The 20,545-nt window shown below is 36.5% G+C and overlaps 2 protein-coding genes and 1 long non-coding RNA gene across 3 annotated transcripts; all 3 read left to right on the top strand.

Moving 5' to 3' along the window:
* The first annotated feature begins 259 nt into the window (after window positions 1-259).
* Window positions 260-900, top strand: LOC131059191 (GABA transporter 1-like). The gene is made up of 2 exons (XM_057992519.2): window positions 260-484; window positions 587-900. The coding sequence occupies exons 1-2, from the start codon at window positions 379-381 to the stop codon at window positions 898-900; spliced, it is 420 nt and encodes a 139-aa protein (XP_057848502.1). The 5' UTR covers window positions 260-378.
* Window positions 901-982: 82 nt separating this feature from the next.
* On the top strand, window positions 983-2,977 carry LOC131059192 (GABA transporter 1-like). Its single transcript, XM_057992520.2, has 5 exons — window positions 983-1,142; window positions 1,228-1,414; window positions 1,547-1,677; window positions 2,007-2,243; window positions 2,569-2,977. The coding sequence occupies exons 1-5, from the start codon at window positions 1,011-1,013 to the stop codon at window positions 2,950-2,952; spliced, it is 1,071 nt and encodes a 356-aa protein (XP_057848503.1). The 5' UTR covers window positions 983-1,010; the 3' UTR covers window positions 2,953-2,977.
* A 15,373-nt stretch (window positions 2,978-18,350) lies between these two features.
* Window positions 18,351-19,477, top strand: LOC131059190 (uncharacterized). The gene is made up of 5 exons (XR_009109925.2): window positions 18,351-18,494; window positions 18,585-18,654; window positions 18,802-19,074; window positions 19,162-19,258; window positions 19,369-19,477. It is a non-coding gene; the product is annotated as an uncharacterized LOC131059190 (long non-coding RNA).
* Window positions 19,478-20,545: the final 1,068 nt, after the last annotated feature.

The raw sequence follows: 20,545 nt of genomic DNA, 5'->3' as shown, positions 1-20,545 counted from the left end.
TGGAGTAAACTTTATTTGTAAGGCGGGCGTTTGGAAATTTGCTTACATGCATTGCGAGTTGAATACGTTCACGACTTGGTCAACAGGAATTGGCTTCCACACATATCCTTGCTAAATGAGTCTACCTATCTACAATAATTAAAGTAGCATATCACAATCAATATAGAATCAAATAGTTATTGGTGAGCTGTTAATTATTGGTCATGGTTTCCCACTATTATTCTACATACCGGTGGGTAATAGGAAAGAAGTAAAGTCCTAACACGTGGGAGGACCGCATATTTTTCCAAGGCTCAACACAGTTATGGGCACCCTTCGAGGAGTTTGGAAACAATTGTAGGGGAATATAATTAAGCTCAAAATCACGGAATATCTATCATGGAAGATGAGATGGGTTCTGGTAATAGAGAAAGAGATTTGAACGGCACAAGTACAGAAGTCCAAGCTTTAGATGCAGGCGCCCTCTTTGTCTTAGAATCAAAAGGTATATTCAATATCTACTCTCCTTTTGCTCTCGTTGGTGTTTATGAAGATAAATAAATCAAAATGGATAGACTTAAAAGGGATGTATGATGATTATATGCAGGAACATGGATTCATGCTGGCTTTCATTTAACAACCTCCGTAGTGTCCCCTGCACTTCTGAGTTTGCCGTTTGCTTTTGCCTCTCTTGAATGGGCTGGAGGAGTAATATGCCTTACTATTGATGCACTCGTCACTTTCTATTCATATAATCTCCTTTCCCTCGTGCTTGAGCATTTGGAATTGCACGGAAACAGAAAATTGAGGTTCAGAGATGTTAGATATCATGTTATGGGTACGAATCAGAATATTCTCACCTTTTCAGTGTTTTGGGTCTTGTGCACTTGTAACAGGCGTTATCCATTGAAAGACCTCTAGCTTATAATCCTAAATTATCATCTCTCTTTTTCGGTTATGATGGGTCAGGAAATGTGATTGGAAAGGTAGCAGATGTATTCATAAGTCTTTGATAGGGAAGAATATTTTTAATGGTCTGGTTGTGTAATTTGTTGATTGTAACAGGACCCAAGTGGGCTAAGTTCCTTGTAGGACCTATACAGTTTGCAGTATGCTGCGGAGCTGTTATAGCGTGCACGCTGATCGGCGGGCAGACTCTTAAGGTTTTTAAATATGCATCCTGTATTCTTATTAATTTTGAAAGTGTGATATCGATGTTTTGCATCAATGCTTGCTTCTGTTTTGCAGTTTATATACACTATTTATCATCCACATGGAGAAATGAAGCTATATAAATTTATCATTTTCTTTGGAGGGTTGATGTTGATTCTGGCTCAGATGCCTTCCTTTCATTCTCTGAGACACAATAATCTCGTGTCCTATGTTCTGTGCTTTGCTTACAGTATCTGTGCAGTGATCGGTTCCATTCATGCAGGTTCGTCTCTAGATTGAATAATGCCCACAAATTTTACCCATTCTCTAAAGCTCATGTAGATTCAGATTCTCTAGATGTCTGAATGAAAGATAATTCGTGGAAGTTAATAAAATTTTATTTCATATGTAACAGGCAATTCAAGAGAAGATTCTGAGAAAGATTATTCTTTGGTTGGTAGCACACCAACCAAAATATTTGGAGCTTTGAATTCTTTCTCAATCATCGCTACCACTTTTGGGAATGGAATCATTCCAGAAATTCAAGTAAGTTCTACCCATTTTTCTATTAGAATTGATGATCGGTGTCTACCGCAGAAACCTTTAGGCGATACCAACTGAATTCATTCTTTAATTCAGAGAGCATATACTGTAAGAAGCGACCATTACAACAGCTATTTAAAGGATCAACGCCCAATTAAAAACACAGAAGAGGGTGTCATTTCCTAGTTTTGTATATGTTCAAACATTCTTGTACACAACAGTGCTGAACTAGTGGGCATGTATATTTTCTAACATTTTTTCTTTATAATCAATGATATTATTCTCAGTTGGATAAATAGAATTTTAGGCCTGATTGAGCATAATGCTTTCAGGCAACTCTGGTGCCTCCTGTATCAGATAAGATGTTCAAAGGATTGTCTATATGTTATGTTGTGGTGGTGTCCACATTCTACTCTGTGGCAATCTCAGGCTACTGGGCATTTGGCAACAAGGCAGATGGAACTGTCTTTAGCAATTTCGTCCCATCTGCGGGGCCTCCGTTTCTTCCTAAATGGTTTCTAGTTATCGCAAACTTGTTGGTGCTTCCCCAAGTATCTGCAGTTGGAATGGTGAGGCACTTGAAGAATTTATTACAGTTTTTTCAGTCATTAATTTAGTACAGCTTTGAAATGTTTCAACGAAGAAAGTAAGGGGGAAGCGAATAGTTGAAAGAAGATAAATGTTGTAGGGAGCTAAAGAGCCAAAGAGCTTAGATCTGTTTAGATCCCAATAGTGTATAGAAGATTTTGGATTAATTTATCCCCACTTGCCTTCAGGGAAACAAAGAATCAATTTGTAGAGGTAAAAAGTTCGGAGTTTTAATTTATCAACCCATCATCAATTCTGAGTAGGAAATGGAATTGATTTTCTTGTGTCACTGACTGAACTTGGCAGGTCTATTTGCAACCAGTATTCGAAGTACTGGAAGGAATATCTGGAGATGTGAAACAGGGTAGGTTTTCTCTACGAAATCTGGTACCCAGATTGATTTTAAGGACATCAGCAGTAGTGATCGTCACACTTTTGGCTGCAATGCTACCTTTCTTCGGGGATGTTAATGCGTTGATTGGGGCTTTTGGGTTCATGCCATTGGATTTTGTCTTACCTATGGTCTGCTTCAACCTGACTTTCAAGCCTTCTAAAAGAAGTATAATATTCTGGGTCAATATCATTATTTCTGCAGTATATTCTATCATGGCCCTTTTGGGATGTATTGCAGCTATTCGTCAAAATGTTGATTCAAGCAAAATGTCGGTTGCCAGTTTGACAAAATACTGATTCAAGCAAAATGTCAGTTGCCAGTTTGACAAAATGAAGACTGACAAATATGTGTTCTGCCACTTTGAAGCTTCGTACCACTTGAGATCTTCGTACTACTTCAGATCGGTAATCACTTTCTGCAAAACACTAATAGTCTACGGACTATAATGCATCATACCAGTTGGAACAATTGCCGGTTGAGCATAACTCATACATACAAATATGATCTCAATGCAAGTGTGTGTCCATCAATGACAATCACAACATAATCATCAAAAATGCCAACAATCTCCCCCTTTGGCAATGATGGCAACACTTAGGAAATTTTGACATCTAAGTGTTTTAACAAAAATATGCCAAAATCAAAATTACTCCCCCTAGGCATATACACTACCCCTTTTGCAGAAAATACAATGCATACTACTTCTTAATAGAAATAACATGAATGTATACATCATAACATTCAAAATTTATACTTCTCCCCCTTTGCCAACAATGACAAAAATAATATTACAGACTAAGCCATGTGTCATTAAAATAAAAAGTGTTTATGACAGTAAAGAATAAAACCTGTCAAAAATAGATTTAAAGTCCTGCAAGATTTGTTTCATAGATAAAGACCAGGACCCCAGTAGGGAGGTTGCCACTTCTTTCTCTGTCTGCATCTGGGAGACCCATTCTTCCATGGCATCTAGTGTGCTCATCTCCTGTGTTGCCGTTAAGGCATCCAGATTAAGATAGCACTTTTGAAGTATTTGCAGATGTGGGAGTAGAACCAGTTGTAGTTCCTGCAAATCTAGTGATCAGGTTTTGATCTCATGCTCTAGTTTAGCAGATTGGTTATGAAACCGGTGAACGGTTTGCCCATAAGTTGTAAAAGAGTCATACGACATCTTGAAGGTGCTCATATATACCTGCAAATCAGAGTGAAGCTTTTGCTTTTGTGCAAGCACATCGTCACAGAACAGACGGGGCTAACAAATCTTGTTGAGTAGAATATTCCCCTCATCCAAAGCATTCCTTATATCCTTTTGTGCTTTTTGCAGTTCAGATCAGAGCTCATTAATCTTTTTCACCAGGGCAATGTTGAGAGCCTTTTGATGCTCTTTCTTTGCATTTTCCTTTGCTACCTCCTCTAAACTTTTCACTTGATCATCCACTACTATGCATAGGAGCTTCAGTTGTGCTAATGATGAGTCAGTACTGGGGAGGTTTGTACAAGGTAACAAACCAGTAAGAGTGTCCACCGTAGCTTGGATCACATCTTCCTCCTTCTTCCTCCTTAGCACCTCAAGGCATTCTTGAGCAACCTTGATGCTCTGTAGCAACTCCATCTCGCTTGCGGACTGGAGATCAATAGGACTAGTAAGGTTAGCCAGTTTGGCTTGACTGTCGGTTGCCTTAGGTGTCTCCATTTGCGTGCTCTTTGCCACTTCAGCTTCCTTGTTCTCCTCTGCCTTCTTCTTCTCTGCTTCTTTTCTCTTTTCCTCTTCCTTTTCCTCTTCTGCTTTCTTCTTTTCTGCTTCCTTCCTCTTCTCCTCTTCCTTCTTCTTTTTTGCTTCCTTCCACTTTTCCTCTTCCTTTCTCTTCTTCTCATCCTCTTCCTCTTTCTTCTTCCTTGCATCTTCTTGTTTCTTTTTCTCTTCATCCTCTTCTTTTCTTTTCTTCTCTTCTTCTTTTCTCTTCTCTTCCCGTTTCCATTTCTCCTCATCTTCTTCCTTCTTCTTCTTCTTCTCCTCTTCATCCTTCTTCTTCTTCTCCTCTTCATTCTTCTTCTTCTTCTCCTTTTCATTCTTCTTCTTCTTCTCCTCTTCATTCTTCTTCTTCTTCTTCTCCTCCGCTTGCTTCTTTGCTTCCTCCTTTTTGTAATTTGTTTTCTTTTGCTTTATTTCCTTTTCAACCTGTCTTGTTACTTCCGATGGTGTACCCTGAGCAATATCTTCTCCATCCAGAGCATTGACATCAATAGTGTCGATTGGTTCAGTAACTAGATTTCCTTCATCGTCAAACACTTCATCTGGTTTAGTTATTGCTGGTTCTTGATCAGCCTTCCTATTGGCTTCAGCCACTCGGTACATCTTCAGGGCATCTAGAGCAAGGGTGTGTGTATTCTTTAGCACTTCTTTACCCTTCCCTTCTAGTAACAGAAGTCTTCTTCTTCTCATGAAGAAGAGGCCTTTGTATTTGTTCATTACTTCGAACAGTTCTGAATTTGATACATCAAGAAAATGTTTAGCAAAAACTTTTTCTCTCATTTTATGTTCCTGCTCTATGGCAATGCACCATTTATTGTCTAAGGATTTATACAAAGAATCCAGTGTCTCAACTATAATTTCTGAAGGCGACCGATCATTAAGACATAAATACTGAATAATTTCTTTTTCTACCACTTCCTTTTCATCATCATTAAAGTCATCAAAGCAATCAATCAAATCATTCAAAACTTTTCTCCTAATGTTTTTGATAGTTCTTTGACAATGTGTCAAAGGTTTCTAGGAGGAGATGTCAATATTTACCGGTGCTGATGATGCTAGTTCATTCTTTGTCTTTTTCTTTGCTTGGCAAGTCTTCTTGGGTTTTTCCTTAGACAAGGTTTCTTATGAGTCTAGAGAGGCATTCCTTGTCTTCCTCTTTCTCTCAAAGACTTTAGCAGGTGCCGCTTCTGGTTTCTTTTTAGCCGGTGACCGCTTGGTCAATTTAGGACTGGCTGCAGTAGCCAGTGTCGATGCTGAGGGCGCTGCTTTTGCCTTCTTCATTGAAGGTTCTTTTCCCTTCTTTGTTGAGGGTTCCTCAATCAGTGTTATCCTTTCTAGGTAGGTGCTAGTTCTTTTTGCCTTTGGATCAAACAGTGAGGCAATAAGGGTAGAGGCATATCTTTCTAGCATATCATTCATTACCTCATAGCCCATAGGCTCCACTTCCTCCTGTTTGGGCTCAACAGCCTCCATTATGAATTGATCCACTTTAATGGTGAATTAGATATCATCTTCATATTTCTTGACAATATCCCCTGATATTCTCACCCTCTAATTCATTTTGCATCTGAACTCATCAAAGTACTTGTTCAGAACTTCAGGGTAACCGATTCCAACTACTTGAATGTTTTCCTTGATTTGCTTTGTTATCGGTTGGTCAGCAGACCATTGGACATCACCTACTTCTGGAAAGTAGCCTTGGAAGTAAGAGAATAGCCCAACTAGTAGTTGTCCAAACTTGAACCTTGAAGCATTATCCTATTTGATAGATTTCAGATTCAATAGGAGTTGCCTTTTCATACCAGTGCATAGGTCAAATGATGCATCCTCCTTGATCATCCGATAAGCGGCATTTAACATAGCAGTAGATACAAAGTTAATTCTGCTGGCTGAGAATGTCCGGTATCCAATCACCATACATGCATACTTCACCAGATCATCCTTGATAGAATTGACGGTCATATGCCGTGAGTCACTCACTAAACCAGTGAGCTCGAACATTTCAGTTTTGCTTACCATCCTTAGGGCTGGCACATCCCTTGTATTGCAGAAACTGATGATGGCATGAATTGCTTGTGGTGTTATATCATGTGTTCTTTCCAGGTAAATCTTGTCACCATGAACTCTGCTTAGAATGATCCTAATGTGATCATCTATGAAATCCTCTAGGAAATAAATAACATTGTGGAGCTTCTTCTTCTCCAAGATACTATACTCCAGTTTGATCTTTTTATCTTGTCCACAGAATAAACCTAGCTGGGAGTGGATAGCTAGAGACCCTAGGTCTTCAATCTTGCAATATATATAATCAGAAATCCCTTCTTCTACTATAACACCAGCCAAAACTTGTGATAGGGTATTATACTTAGACTTGCATTGAATAAAACTTGTAGACTCAACAAAGGCACTAGAATTGGTATGAGATGTGGAAGCCATGATAGAAACTTAAAAACTTGAGAAATACCTTTTAAAACACGTGAATTTAGGGCTTTCAGATTCTCCTTCACTTCACACTCCGTCAGTTGTAGAATCACCATTTTGCATTCTTCACTTGGCTATTTGCAATTAGAATTTGAATCTCCTTTGCGGTTTCTCAATTTCTCAAAATCTCAGCACAAATCACCTTTTCTTCGCTCTTCTCTTTGAAAAACTTTTCTTCGCTCGAAAATTGATAGTGAGAAATGATTTGAAAAATGCTTTTAAGTATATTCCTCACCTACTGCCATTAATTCTCCTCCATTAGGGCATAAACCCTAATTTGCCTTTTACCTTTTCTAGTTTGCCGCCAACTGATAGTTAATGCATACCGGTTAAGGTCTTTTACCAGTGTAAACCGAGGGTTCAAAAAAATTTGTCGTTTGCTCCCCCTAAGCTTTTTTGAAGCTTAGTTTGTACGTTCTGTGATTTCCACACTAGGTGCAGAAACCGATTCCTCTTGTAGCATTGTTGGTTTCTTCTTCCAGGTCTTGTTCATATCTGCTTGAACAGTGGCAACATCAATGTTTCCTTCCGGAGTGACTGGTATATCATCATGTATGTTCTTTCTTGATCTACAAAATCTGGCAATGTGACCCAGTTTGTTGTAGTGATAGCAGACCAATCTAGGTGCTCTCCAAGGTCCATTATTCATGTTGTCGTTCTTCCTCCTACATGTTGTAGTAGTGTGACCATGACCATGACAGACCATATAATTTTCTCTCCATCCGGTTGCCAATTGATGGCCACGGCTTCTTGGCTGATGATTGAAGACATTAAACCAGTTGTGATTCTAGTTCACAAAAGGTTCAGGACCAACTCATTGGGTCCTTTGAGGATATCTTCCAGTGTTGTTCGTAACAGACTTGCATTCAGATTCTCTATGCCTAAACTTGTTGCATGCATAACAGTTACCATTGAATCTATAGGATCTTGGCTTATCATTTAGGAAATAAGAAAAATTATTGTAAGCCTTATTCCTACGCACATTGACAGTATGTCCTTCTTTAAGACAGTTAAAGCAAATAGGTTAAAAATTTTGCTTACCTTTATCCTTTGATGCTGGTTATTTCTTTGATGCTCCAGCACTTGTACTAGAGGTCTCACCTTCCTCATGACCAAAATAACGAAGTCCATCAGTATTCTTGATAGGTTTGGCAGATTCAAGCTTTTGCTCTAGCTTGATAGTACTCTTGTTTAACTTAGCAAGTATTTCCTTTGACTCAGAGAGTTATTTGGAAATAGCAACATTTATTTCCATCAGGTTTTCATTCTCAAAGATGGAAATGTTCAGTTCTCCTTGCATGTCTTCCTTTTCCATTTTGCTTGCATGGAGTTGAGCAGTTAGGGCACTAATCTCTTGCTTCAGCTTGGATTTTTCATGATCATTGTCTTTGACTAGATCTTCAGCTTTCCTCCAGTTCTCAAGCTCTTGACACATTTGAATAGTCAGTCCTTCCAATTTTTTTCTTAGGTTGGAATTGGATTCATTCAGCTTTTCAACTTCTTGAATCAAGGCTTCCATGTTTGCTTCATCAGAGGAACTATTTTTAGATAGCTCCATCATCTTTTTAGCATGTTCTCTCCTTTTTGCTTGAGATGCCTTGTATTTGACCATAAGATCATCATAGGCTTGCTCAGACTGAGTGACCTGATGAGTAAGTTCCCTCAATGTGTATTCTCCCATATCTCTTTCCAAGTGGTTAAACTTATAGAAAGGTAGGCTTGGATACCATTTGATGAATACTAAGAGGGGGGGGGGTGAATTAGTATGCCAAAAATCTTTGCACTTAAACACTTTGCAAGACTAATAGTAAACCGGTAAAATAGTTTAGCAGACAAACCGGTTAACACAAATGCAAACCAAATAGCTAATAATGCATTTACCCATAGAAGCACAAACACCATAACACAAGAGATTTTGACGTGGAAACCCAAATGGGAAAAACCACGGTGAGATGGAACTCACAAGTAACTATCTGCAGAATAGGAACCAGACCAGTTAAGGTCTTACAATGTTCTTTACCAGAATAGATCCTGTTAGGAATCTCAATCTCTGTTAGGAGATAAGTCCAATTAAAGACTACCTTTCTAGAGGATTTTAGATCCACAGATGTGAACCACCTTGTTAGAGGATTTATAAAAGGCTTTTGGGCCTACCTAGTTAAGGGCTACACACTTGTCGAAGATGTGAGTAATCAACAAGTGATTGATCTAGCTAATAGCACAGACTGCTTGGTTAGATCCTTGATAGCTCGTTCCTAATGCATTTTAGCATTACTTCAGTCTTCTACACATTCATACTCTCTCTAACTCCTCAACCACCTTAAACCCTAGTAGCAATATCAACTATCGCAACAACAACATTATTAACAACCTAAAACTGTAGACATGATGTCCTTATAAAGGAATTTGATTTCATGTCGGTCCAATAGGATTACATTACAATTTCCTAGATTCAATGCATCTAGACATATCTGGTAACACGACACAAAAAGCACCGCTAAAGTGTCAGCACAGTCAAACAATCGGTGGATGGTAACTCATCACAAAATGCCAGTTGGTAACTCATCACAGAGTATTACTGGTTCATACAAAATACCGGTTCAAGCAAGATGTCATTTGCTGGTTTGACAAAATGAAGACTGGAAAATATGTGTTCTGCCACTTTGAACCTTCGTACCGCTTGAGATCTTCAAACCGCTTGAGATCTTCGTACTGCTTCAGATCGGTAATCACTTTCTACAAAGCACCAATAGTCTACGGACTATAATGCATCATACCGGTTGGAACAATTGCCGGTTGAGCATAAATCATACATACAAAAATGATCTCAATGCAAGTGTGTGTCCATCAATGACAATCACAACATAATCATCAAAAATACCAACACTACTCACTCTTTAATGAAATAGTGGAGTTCTAAAGATTTGTTGCACAAGATGGTGTTGAATGTATCAACAAGGCTATCATGGAAGGCATGTTCAAGCTTCCACTTGTACAACTTACAACAAATGATTTGTTGATAGAAGAAATTCTTGAAATAGGAATACAATCGAAAGACAAGTAAGTACATACAAACCTCCTCAATTGAAAGTAAAATCTATGTATAAAAAGAGTACATTGAATCCCAATCCATAAACATAATAGAGATACCAACAGAGACTTAATTGGATGTAGCACGTCGCACCAAAGTTGTTAGAGTATGCTAAGCTAGTACATAATGTTTCCTAAAGCCATGTTAGTATTTTACCTAGATCATTATCTACCGAAACTAACTATAGTAATCCTTTTGAGGATTCATTTCATGGTGCCAGATCTTCATTTAGTTCCACTTCTTGTTGGAGAAAAGAACAATTATTTCTTGAGGTAGATAAATATCACATCAACAAAGGATAAGACCCTTTCTAGAATATAACAAATTCTACTCCAACAAAAGATCATGGGGGTTTCACTAGAGATATTGAATAAGAGATAGACTTCTACTGCTACATTAAAAGCATTGGCATGTTCTTCATTTATTGATGTAAACTCTCTATGATGCCACCACAACCAACAAAGGTGTAAAAAGTTGTTTGCAATGCATGGATTTTTAGGATTATCCTTTGAGAAAATAGAATTAAAGTATGGAAGTAGGATCTGCCAGCTCTTGAGGGAATCTTGATGAAAAATAACTGTAAAATATTTGGGCGATCTTATATGAAAAAATTCATGCTTCCTGATGGGTTTATGTACAGAAATAACCATGAATTAAGTGGTAAAGGGGATTTTGGAAACAAGAGGGACAGAGAGGCGTGGAAGTGAAAAATTCTGGTGTTGTGTCTACTCCATCTCAAAATGGGAATGGTGAAGGTGTTGGAAGAAGTGGGGGTGTTTACATTCCCCCATTTAAGCTAGCTCAAATGATGAAAGATGTGGAAGACAAGAGCAATGTCGAATACCAGCGCATGACATGGGATGCCCTTCGGAAGAGTATCAATGGGTTAGTAAACAAGGTAAATGCATCTAACATCAAGAACATCATTCTAGAGTTGTTTGCAGAGAATCTCATCTGTGGGAGGGGTCTATTTTGTAGGTCTTGTATGAAATCCCAAATGGCATCCCCTGGATTTACAGATGTTTTTGCTGCAGTTGTTGTGGTAAATACAAAATTTCCTAAAGTTGGCAATCTGCTTTTGCGAAGAATTATTTTGCAGCTTAAGAGGGCATACAAATGCAATGACAAGAACATGTTGATAGCACCAGCCAAATTCATAGCTCATTTAGTGAATCAACAAGTTACACATGAGATCATTGCCTTGGAACTTCTCACCCTTTTACTAGAGAACCCCACAGATGACAGTGTAGAGGTTGCTGTTGGGTTCGTGAAAGAATGTGGTTGTTTGTTGCAAGACCTTTCACCCAAAGGTCTCTATGGGATTTTTGAAAGATTTAGAGGTATTCTCCATGAGGGGGAAATTGACAAACGAGTATAGTTTTTAATTGAAGGCCTTTTTGCAATTCACAAAGCTAAGTTCGAGGGTCATCTAGCTGTGCGTCCAGATCAATTAACACATGAAGTTTTCTTAGAAGATGAACTTGATCAAGAAGTTGGTTTGGATGTTTTCAAGCTAGATCCTGATTTCTTAGAGCATGAGGCAACCTATGAAAAATAGAAGAAAGATATCCTTGGAGATGCTTCTTCAGATGAAGCAGAAGGGGAGAATGATTCAGGTGATGATTTAGATGATGACGATGAAGAGGAAGGTGAGGAAGCATTGAGAATATAGGATATAGGATGAGACAGAGGCAAACTTGGTCAATTTAAGATGTTCAATTTATTTGACAGTCATGTCAAGTGTTGATTTTGAGGAAGCTGGTCATAAGCTACTAAAGATCAAGCTTGAATCTGGTCAAGACAGAACATACCTTCGTTATTATGGTCTTCTTAGGTAAAGATTATGTATGATCAATAAAATTAATGAGGAATTTTTTGATAAGTGTTTTGTACAACAGTATTCTATGATACACAGACTGGAAATAAATAAACTACATAATGTTGCAAAGTTTTTGGCCCACTTACTTGCCACAGATGCTCTTCCATGACATTGTCTTGCTTATATATGTCCGACAGAGGAATATACTACTTCCTCTTCCCATATTTTTATACCAAGCTTCTCTTGCAGGAGCTGGCAGAGCAGCTTGGTATATTGTTGCATAATGAAAGGTTGAACGATCCAACACTGTAGGAGTCTTTTGATTCAATTTCTCCAAAGGACAATCCCAAAAATTCACGGTTTGCTATCAATTTCTTTACTTCTATTGGTCTTGGTGGTATCACTGAGAGTTTACGTGAGTATTTGAAGAATATGCCAAGGCTTGTAATGCAACAACAAAAGTGTATTCATGTGCCAGATGAATCTACCTCTAATGATGATTCTTCTAGTTCATTAGGTTCATCAGATTATGATTCATCAGACTAAGATTCTGAGAGTGAAATTGACAGTGAGAGTAGTAAGGAGTCACCAAGAAAGAAAAATAATTCAAAGCATGACTATGAGTATGAAAAAACAAGAAGAAAGAAAAGGTCGAGGGCATTTGACTTGGAGGATGGAAGTGGCAGTAAAAAAATCAGAAGGAAAAAGAAAAGGAATTAAAAATCTTTCTAGTTGGTTATTCAAGGCTCCAGTAGACACCGTTTTCCTGGACTGTGACAAACAAAAGAATCACTCCCAAGTGCTTTGGTTTTATAACAGATGATTATAAGATGCTACAATGTTGTCTTATGTATTTTAATAGCCATGGGTTTTAGAGTTCTGTACTTGACAGGTAATGGATAAACAGTGTTAGGAGGAGAAAATATTGAAGGCCAAGTGCAGATTGTGATAATACTAGATCAATGAATCCTGTAATTTATTGAATATTTCTTGTTTTCCATGTTGTGTGATGTACCATAAGCAAGCTAGAAATCTAAATTCAATAAGATGCTCTGTTCAATGATGATAATTTCTATTTTCTTGCTCGTGAAGAAAGACCATGTTAGACAATATCAACGAACAACAAAATAAGGAGACAATTGCTAGATTGTGGTCTAACTTGAAAAGAAAAGGTGATGGAAAATGTTATTGTCCGTGCAAAATTTGTAAGGGGTTAAAGACTAGAAGACTTCTAATCAAAACAATGAAGAAACATTGTAGGCTGCATGGTCACATTGAAGGTGGACATTATTATCATCCATTGGTAATTTTTTCATTATTTCATGGCGACAATTTATTTACATAATAAATCACGTGATGATGAGATCATGATCACGGTTTATTTATGTTTATCAATTTTATATAGGTTGAGCACCTCGGAGCACATGGTATGGATCAACACAACCCTGAGAATATGATTTTTGAAGTGGATGAACATGGAGGTGTGAATATCGAAGCTGAAGATAATGATCCCATGGAAGATGATGATCATGAGCTAGAAAACACAATTGAATATGATGGTACAAATACATTGATCCATGACTCATTTAGTACTCGCGTAGCTGATCATGATAATGAAGATGACCTTGATGTTGTTCATGATGTCCCTCTACTTGAGAAGGCATCTGAGGCCCTTTACGAAGGCTCGCAGGCAACTCTTCTCTTCGCTGTATTGTTGTTGGTGAACTTGAAGGTTATGAATAGTTTATCCAACATAACAATGTCACGTATGTTAAGGTATGTCATTTATGTCATAATAAACTATGAATCATGTTGTACCATTAATATTCTTTATTATAACAAATTATATTTTTTCACTGTAGATTGATATATTTGTTACCCCCATCAAATATTCTACCTCGCTCATACCGAGAATTATCTGCCATTCTGAAAGATATTGGAATGGAGTATCAAGCAATAGATGCTTGTCCCAATGATCATATTATATATCACAAACAACATGAATTTTGAATTGAATACCCTAAATGTCATATCACTAGATATCGAATAGATCAAATAACAAAAAGGGTTCCTCGCAAGGTTCTTCACTATATTCCCATTATTCCACGTATGCAATGATTATTCAAGTGCACTAGCTTGGCACAATTTATGGATTACCATGCATGCAATAGAAGTCGAGATGACATTATTTGAATGCCTGTGGATGGTTCAGCATTTATGGACAGAGGAAAAGTGGCCACACTTTAAAGAAGAACCTCGTAATCTCAGGCTTTAATTGGTAGCGGACGGTGTCAATCCACGTGGAAAGATGAGATCTGTTTACTCAGTGTGGCCTGTTTTTGTTATCAACAATAACATTCCTCCATGGATGTCAATAAAGAGGGAGCACATAATGCTGGCAATGATTGTTCCAGGTATTTTATCATTTAAATATAGTCATCTAAATTTAATTATAAATATTACAGTAAAATGGTCATAATAATTATGTAATGTTTTTGTTCATTTGATTAGGTAAGTACCAAGTCAAAGATATGAATGTATAAATCAATCCTCTTATCAATGATTTGCTAGAGTTATGGAATGGTGTCACTATGTATGACGTCTCTAGACCAATAGGACAAAGACAATTTCAATTCCATGCGATGCTTCTATGGACAATACACGATGACCCGGGGCTAACACATTTTTGTGGTATGTTATAGTGTTTAAGTTGTGCATGATTATAATTCAAAAAATTATCATATTTAATCCAATTATACATTATCTTGTAGGTCTTCAAACAAAGGGAAAATTTGCATGTCCTGTTTGTGGTCCAAAGATGAAATCTCGTCATTCAAAAAGTTTAGGAAAGTAGGTGTTTGATGAGTATAGGCACTTTCTCCACAAAAATCATAAGTATCGAAATACTAAAAAACATCTTTTCAATGGGAAAGAGGAGAATACATCAAAGCCATGAAGAATGACACCTCACCTATGGAAGTTGGAATATAATAGAATTAATCATCAAGGTAATGCCATTCCATCTATTGGTTTGTCATAAAACATCTTTTCTATTTTTTTTTGTTTACTGATGATGTGATTGATGATCATGAAGGTCATGAAGGCATAAATGACCACCTTCCTAAGGGAATAAAAAGTTATCCCCGACAATTTAGTAGGTTTCCCTACTACGAGTAGTTACAAATTGTTCATTTGTTTGATAGTATGCATATTGGAAAGAATATAACAAAGACAATATGGAAAATATTGGATGGAAGGCGTGACAAAGAAAAAATTCTCAAAATATGTAGTGACATTCAGGATTCCAATCATGCAATGATAAATGTCATTCAATAAAATAACCATGGAGACTAGATTAATATAAGTGAGCTTCCTTGGTTATTAACGGACCAAAAAAGAAATGCTATAAAAGAAGTCATATGAAAAATTAGATTTCCCATAGGATTTGCTTCGAACATAAACAATCTCATATCAAAGAAAAGTGAATTTGGTCCAAGGATGAAAACGCATGATTGACATACCTTCATTAAGGTAATTCATGTTCTTTTGTTTTTAGTATGTATTTAAGTACTGCGCGTACATGTACTTTTCATTATGTTACAAAAAAATGAAAAGATAATTTTATAATTGTTGCAGTATGTTCTACCTCTATCTCTCCCAGATGACTTCAACAATAATGTCAAGCAAGTCATATATGATCTTGGAAAATACATGAGGTAAGTAGTGATATTTGTTTAGTTTGTTGTATAGATATTATATTTGCGATTTGTTTTACTTCTTATGTAATATATTTTTTTTGTGTCTTGAATACCTTGTAGGTGGTTGTCATGTAAAGAAATCCATAAAGACGATATAAAATATTGGAAGAGAAAAATTCCTCATTTAACATGTGAAGTGCAAAAGTGTCTACCTCCAGCTTTTTTCAATGCACAAGAACACTACCTCATACACCAAGTTGAGGAGATTGAATTGTGTGGACCTGTACACACTAGGTCAATGTGGATGGATGAGAGGCACTTGAAATTTTTAAAGGCTTTGGTTCGACAAAGAGCACATCTTGAGGGTTCTGTGGTGGAGGGATATATGGTATACCAGACTATGGTGTACATTTCTAAATATCTTCCTAAGTTTGTAGCAAAGATCCACGTGGATCGAATTTGGGATCCCAACACCATTAAAAAATTTGAAGGGGAGTGCTTGACAGGGAAAGGTAGATTGAGGAAAGTGAGAGGTAATTATAAGATGTTATTGTAGTTAATTAATTCTTAATCTTCAAAATAAATTGATTGTAAGACATCTATTTATTTTTTGTACAATTGGTCGAGAGTGGGATGCACTACATTTGTATATTGCAAACAATCTTGATTGGATGACGGTATGGATTGAATGTTGTCAACATTCTAGACGCACATTAACATGGGAAGGTGTGGCTTCATTGGTTAAAGAAGCAAATCATAATGGATATTCCAATGTTATGCAAAGGGAAATTGATTTAGCATATGGTTTAAGAGATAGACAGGTATGCATAAATTTATTAATCACCCATATGTTTATCAACTCACAATACAATGAACTTTACATGTTTGGCATATCGCAGGTCAAACACCACAACGCTATGTGCTGCAATGGTCATAAATTTTGCATAAAAAAGTTGGATGACACGAAGAAAACTTGTGATTCTGGCATCACTGCAGTCTTTGAGGTGACAAATATTTCATCAAGAAATGACATTCATCCTCAACAGTCTCAAAATTGATACTATGGCATTTTGGATGATATACTTGAGTGTGACTTTAATTCCTTCAAATTAGTTTTGTTTGTCGTCAAATGGTACAGGCTACGATTGAATAAAAATGATCTTGATAGAACTGTTATTGAACATGGTAATGGTTTTATAATGCTAAATACAAGGTAATTTAAACCAGTTGGGGATGAGCCCTATGTTCTTCCAAGCCAATGTGAGCAAGTATTTTACTTAGAGGTTCTACATAAACTAGGTTGGTCATTTGTTGTTAGACATGATCCAAGAGGAAGGCTGATAAAGTATAATGTGATGGAAGAAGAACATACCAAAGAAGAAGATACCAAAGAAGTAGAAGATGAAGTGGATGATGATCACGATCGACAGTTTCTCAATGACGATGAAGAAGAATAAGAAGAAGAAGAAGAAGAAGATGGTGATGGTGATGGTGATGGTGATGGTGACGACGACGAGGATGATGATGATGATGATGATGATGATGATGATGATGATGATGATGATGATGACGATTATGATGATGATGGTGTTGGCGATGATGACCTTAATGTTCATGATGATGAAGAATGAAATGTATGAGGTATGCGATTAGTATATTATCTATTTAATATTGACTTCTTCATAGAATTATTTTACATAATTAATTCATTATTTTTTGAATTCTAATGCCATTACATAATTAATTCATGATGCTCAATTGATGGTGTTGATTTCAGGTATAGTTCCTATGTGATGCTATCACCCTGTGTGATGATTTTGATGATAACATCTTTTTATTATTTAATACTCTTTTTGTCTACAAAGTTCATGTTGTTCATGTTGTGTACTATGTAATTTCACTAATGTTTTTTATATTTTTTCTTTGTCATAGGCCGACATGGATTCATCACATATCGTAGACAGAGATGTAGCTTGTAACACTTCTACCAAGCAGGTAAACCTCATTGTAATTGTACAAATTAGATAGAAGAGAACTGTTACATTATTATGTTCTTTTTTTTAGTGATTTATACTAATTTTGTAATTGTTAATGATATTCTTGACATAGACGAATGTTTGGGGAAAGGGAAAGTGAGTTGCAGTACCTGAGCACCTTTCTATGGATGTGGAATCACTAGGGTTAAGCAATGATGACCCTGAAGATCCCACAGACATTGTGAAATTCTTTAAAATGCCTCTTATAAAAATTAGAAAAGAGATTGTTTCTTTGGCAGCCATGCATCCTACCACTGATGAGATACGTACAAAAGTTCAATAATAGTTTCTATTTTATTCTCTTTTATGTCATTAACTAAAATATGTACGTATTGTTTTTACAACAATTTATTCGCCCTCATGAAAGTCATTCCCACGATCAGGATGTTGTAGGATCTTTAGGTGATGACGATTTTCTTGTAGTATCACTTGCTTATCACTCTGGGTACCCAAAACACATCATACTTGATACTATCAATTTTCAAAATAAAGGTTCATCCTTGTTTACAATTCTTGCACTTTTCATATATTAATGTTTGATATATTTAATGTATTATTCTTTAGGTGCTATGAATGTTATTATGCAAATGTCGTCGCCACCTCATCAGAGGTCACCCTCACCTATATTGCCGACTGCAATGTTGGCAACATGTAGCATGCACACATCCTCTAGTGCACGTCAGATTGGCCCACCCACTATTGGTAGATCCCTCTTTTGCTTTATCTTCTATCATGTGTTTATTTCCCTTCAAGCGTTCTTTCTTGGATTCTAATGCCATTTCATAGTGGATTCATTTTTTGCAGGAGGAGATGCACATGAGGATGTGCCAGAGGCAACTACTATTGATAACATACCATCATTTCCTGGATCTTCTTGTATTGCTAGTACGGGAACGTTGCAGGCCACATTGGTTTTGAGCAATGAAGAAATACTTCCCTTAAAGATACAAAAGGTTCCAGGTACTTTAAAATTATTATTTTATATACTCTAATTGTAATTTAATTTTTGATCACTCATTTTGGACTAATGATCCCATGAATTTTTTGCAGGCAATGATACCTTCTATAAACATCTTAGTGACATTGCATTGCGGATATTTGGGCCCACCATACTTAAAAGGTGGTACATCATATGTGAACTAACCCTTATCCACTTTTGGTTTCATATCATTTCTGGAATAGTTTACCTTTGATCCATTTCTTGAAGTGTAATAAATGTAGCTTCAGTTCATTTCTGAATCTAACAAGTTTGTTTTTGCTTTAAAAGGTGGAATGACCAAGAAAAAAGGTTAAAAGATGAATTGACAAACCAAATGGTTGAGTGGTTTGGAAATGACACCTTTGACAAAAGCAAGCTCCTTGAAAAAGTTGGCACATATCTAAAGTATGTGAGGGACCAATACAGGACCCATTTGGAGAGGAACCTAAAGTATGAGCATCCCCCCATGATTCCAGAGAGGGATTGGAAGGACTTGATTTTGGATGCCAAGGAGAGAATTGAAAGGAAAAAAGGAAATACACCACTAGACACCAGAAGAAGGTACGGGATACTATTCAGAATGTAATTATGTACTAATTAATTACTCTTTATACTTATATAATATAACATATTTCAAACTTTTTATAGACTCAGTCACACGTCAAAGGTAACCAAGACAAGGCAAGAAAAGCACGGGTAACACAAACTCGGCTTTGGTGGTTACATGAAACTTGCTGCACGAATCGTAAGTATCTCATGTAAACAAAATATTGCATCAAAATATTAATAAATTGCAAACATTTTTTTTTTATCAAACAATGCAAGCAAAATTCACGGTACCAAGCAAAAATGCAGGGCTTTGAATTCAATAGAGCACCCATAGAAGATGACAAGAGAATTGCCTATTAGCAAGTCTATTCAGCCATGGCTGATCGGCTATGAGAATTGAATGGGCATACACAACATTCAAGTGCATCCATCACATAGGTAAATACGGTAAATGGAAGTTGTTTCAAATTGAATACTTTACCAATAATCTAATTGATGTTGAGTTCCAACATAAAGTGACTATATTTGTTTTAAATAAGCAAGCAATGATAACAATGTGCATGTCATTGGAATGCAGCCTGCTAAGTGTGAAACAACATCTACACATGAAGGTCCGGATGTGCATCGAAGTAGTGGAGGTATACATTTGCTATTCAAATTTATTTATTTAGCTATTAATACAATTAAACATCTTAATTTGTAATTAGAGTAGTAATTAATGTAACCATTTTTGTTAATATTTTAGAGCATGTAGTCGGTGGTGAGCAAGTGGAGCATGATCTGGGTACACAATCTCAAGAACGTGATGTTCCCCACTCAGGTAAAGAGGGCCACTGTTATTGCTTTAAACAAATATAATTGCAATTGGTGTTCAACATTAATGTAACCTTTAGTATTTCAACTCCAATAGATCTAGAGGGTGTTTAGCATGCTGAGGTTGAGGCTACACAAAATGATGTGGCCCCATCAGGTAAAGAGTACAACAATTATGTTCTCTAAATTAATGAAATACTTGTAACAATAATAATTTTTTTTTTTAATTTAACCCATTTCTTTGTTATTGCAGAGGACCCCCCTTCGCTTTAGTGTCCTCATTCTCAGTATAGGACTAGGCATACATTGAGATCACGAGCAGTTGGTGGAACATCTGCAGAGGGGGAAAATGATGAAGAAACTGATGTTCCACTTAGTATTTTCATAGCTTCAAAGAAAAAACAAAGAAAGAAATGATTGTAATCTAACTTATTTGATAATGACTGATTTTTATGTGTTAGTGAATGTAATTATGTGCTAATTAATGGTTATGGATGATATGTGTTAATTAATATTAATGAATGTTGTGTGTTAATTAATGTTAATCAATGTTATGTGTTAATGAACATTATGTGATATTAATGGATGAATGCTATATTTTATTAATGGTAGAAAGAATTAATGAATGAATGTTATAAGATGTTAACAGAGAATTTAGAGTGATGTTGGG

Source organism: Cryptomeria japonica, chromosome 8, assembly GCF_030272615.1.
Source record: "Cryptomeria japonica chromosome 8, Sugi_1.0, whole genome shotgun sequence".
In the NCBI taxonomy this organism is placed as follows: domain Eukaryota; kingdom Viridiplantae; phylum Streptophyta; class Pinopsida; order Cupressales; family Cupressaceae; genus Cryptomeria; species Cryptomeria japonica.
The sequence above is the reverse complement of the archived record's forward strand: the minus strand, read 5'-3'. Positions and strand labels throughout refer to the sequence as shown.

Coding starts and splice junctions, on each gene's coding strand:
- LOC131059192 (XM_057992520.2), top strand. CDS start 1,011: ATGGTCTGGTTGTGTAATTTGTTGATTGTAACAGGACCCAAGTGGGCT. Junction 1,415..1,546: donor GATCGGTTCCATTCATGCAG/GTTCGTCTCTAG, acceptor CATATGTAACAG/GCAATTCAAGAGAAGATTCT. Junction 1,678..2,006: donor GAATCATTCCAGAAATTCAA/GTAAGTTCTACC, acceptor TAATGCTTTCAG/GCAACTCTGGTGCCTCCTGT.
- LOC131059191 (XM_057992519.2), top strand. CDS start 379: ATGGAAGATGAGATGGGTTCTGGTAATAGAGAAAGAGATTTGAACGGC. Junction 485..586: donor CTTTGTCTTAGAATCAAAAG/GTATATTCAATA, acceptor GATTATATGCAG/GAACATGGATTCATGCTGGC.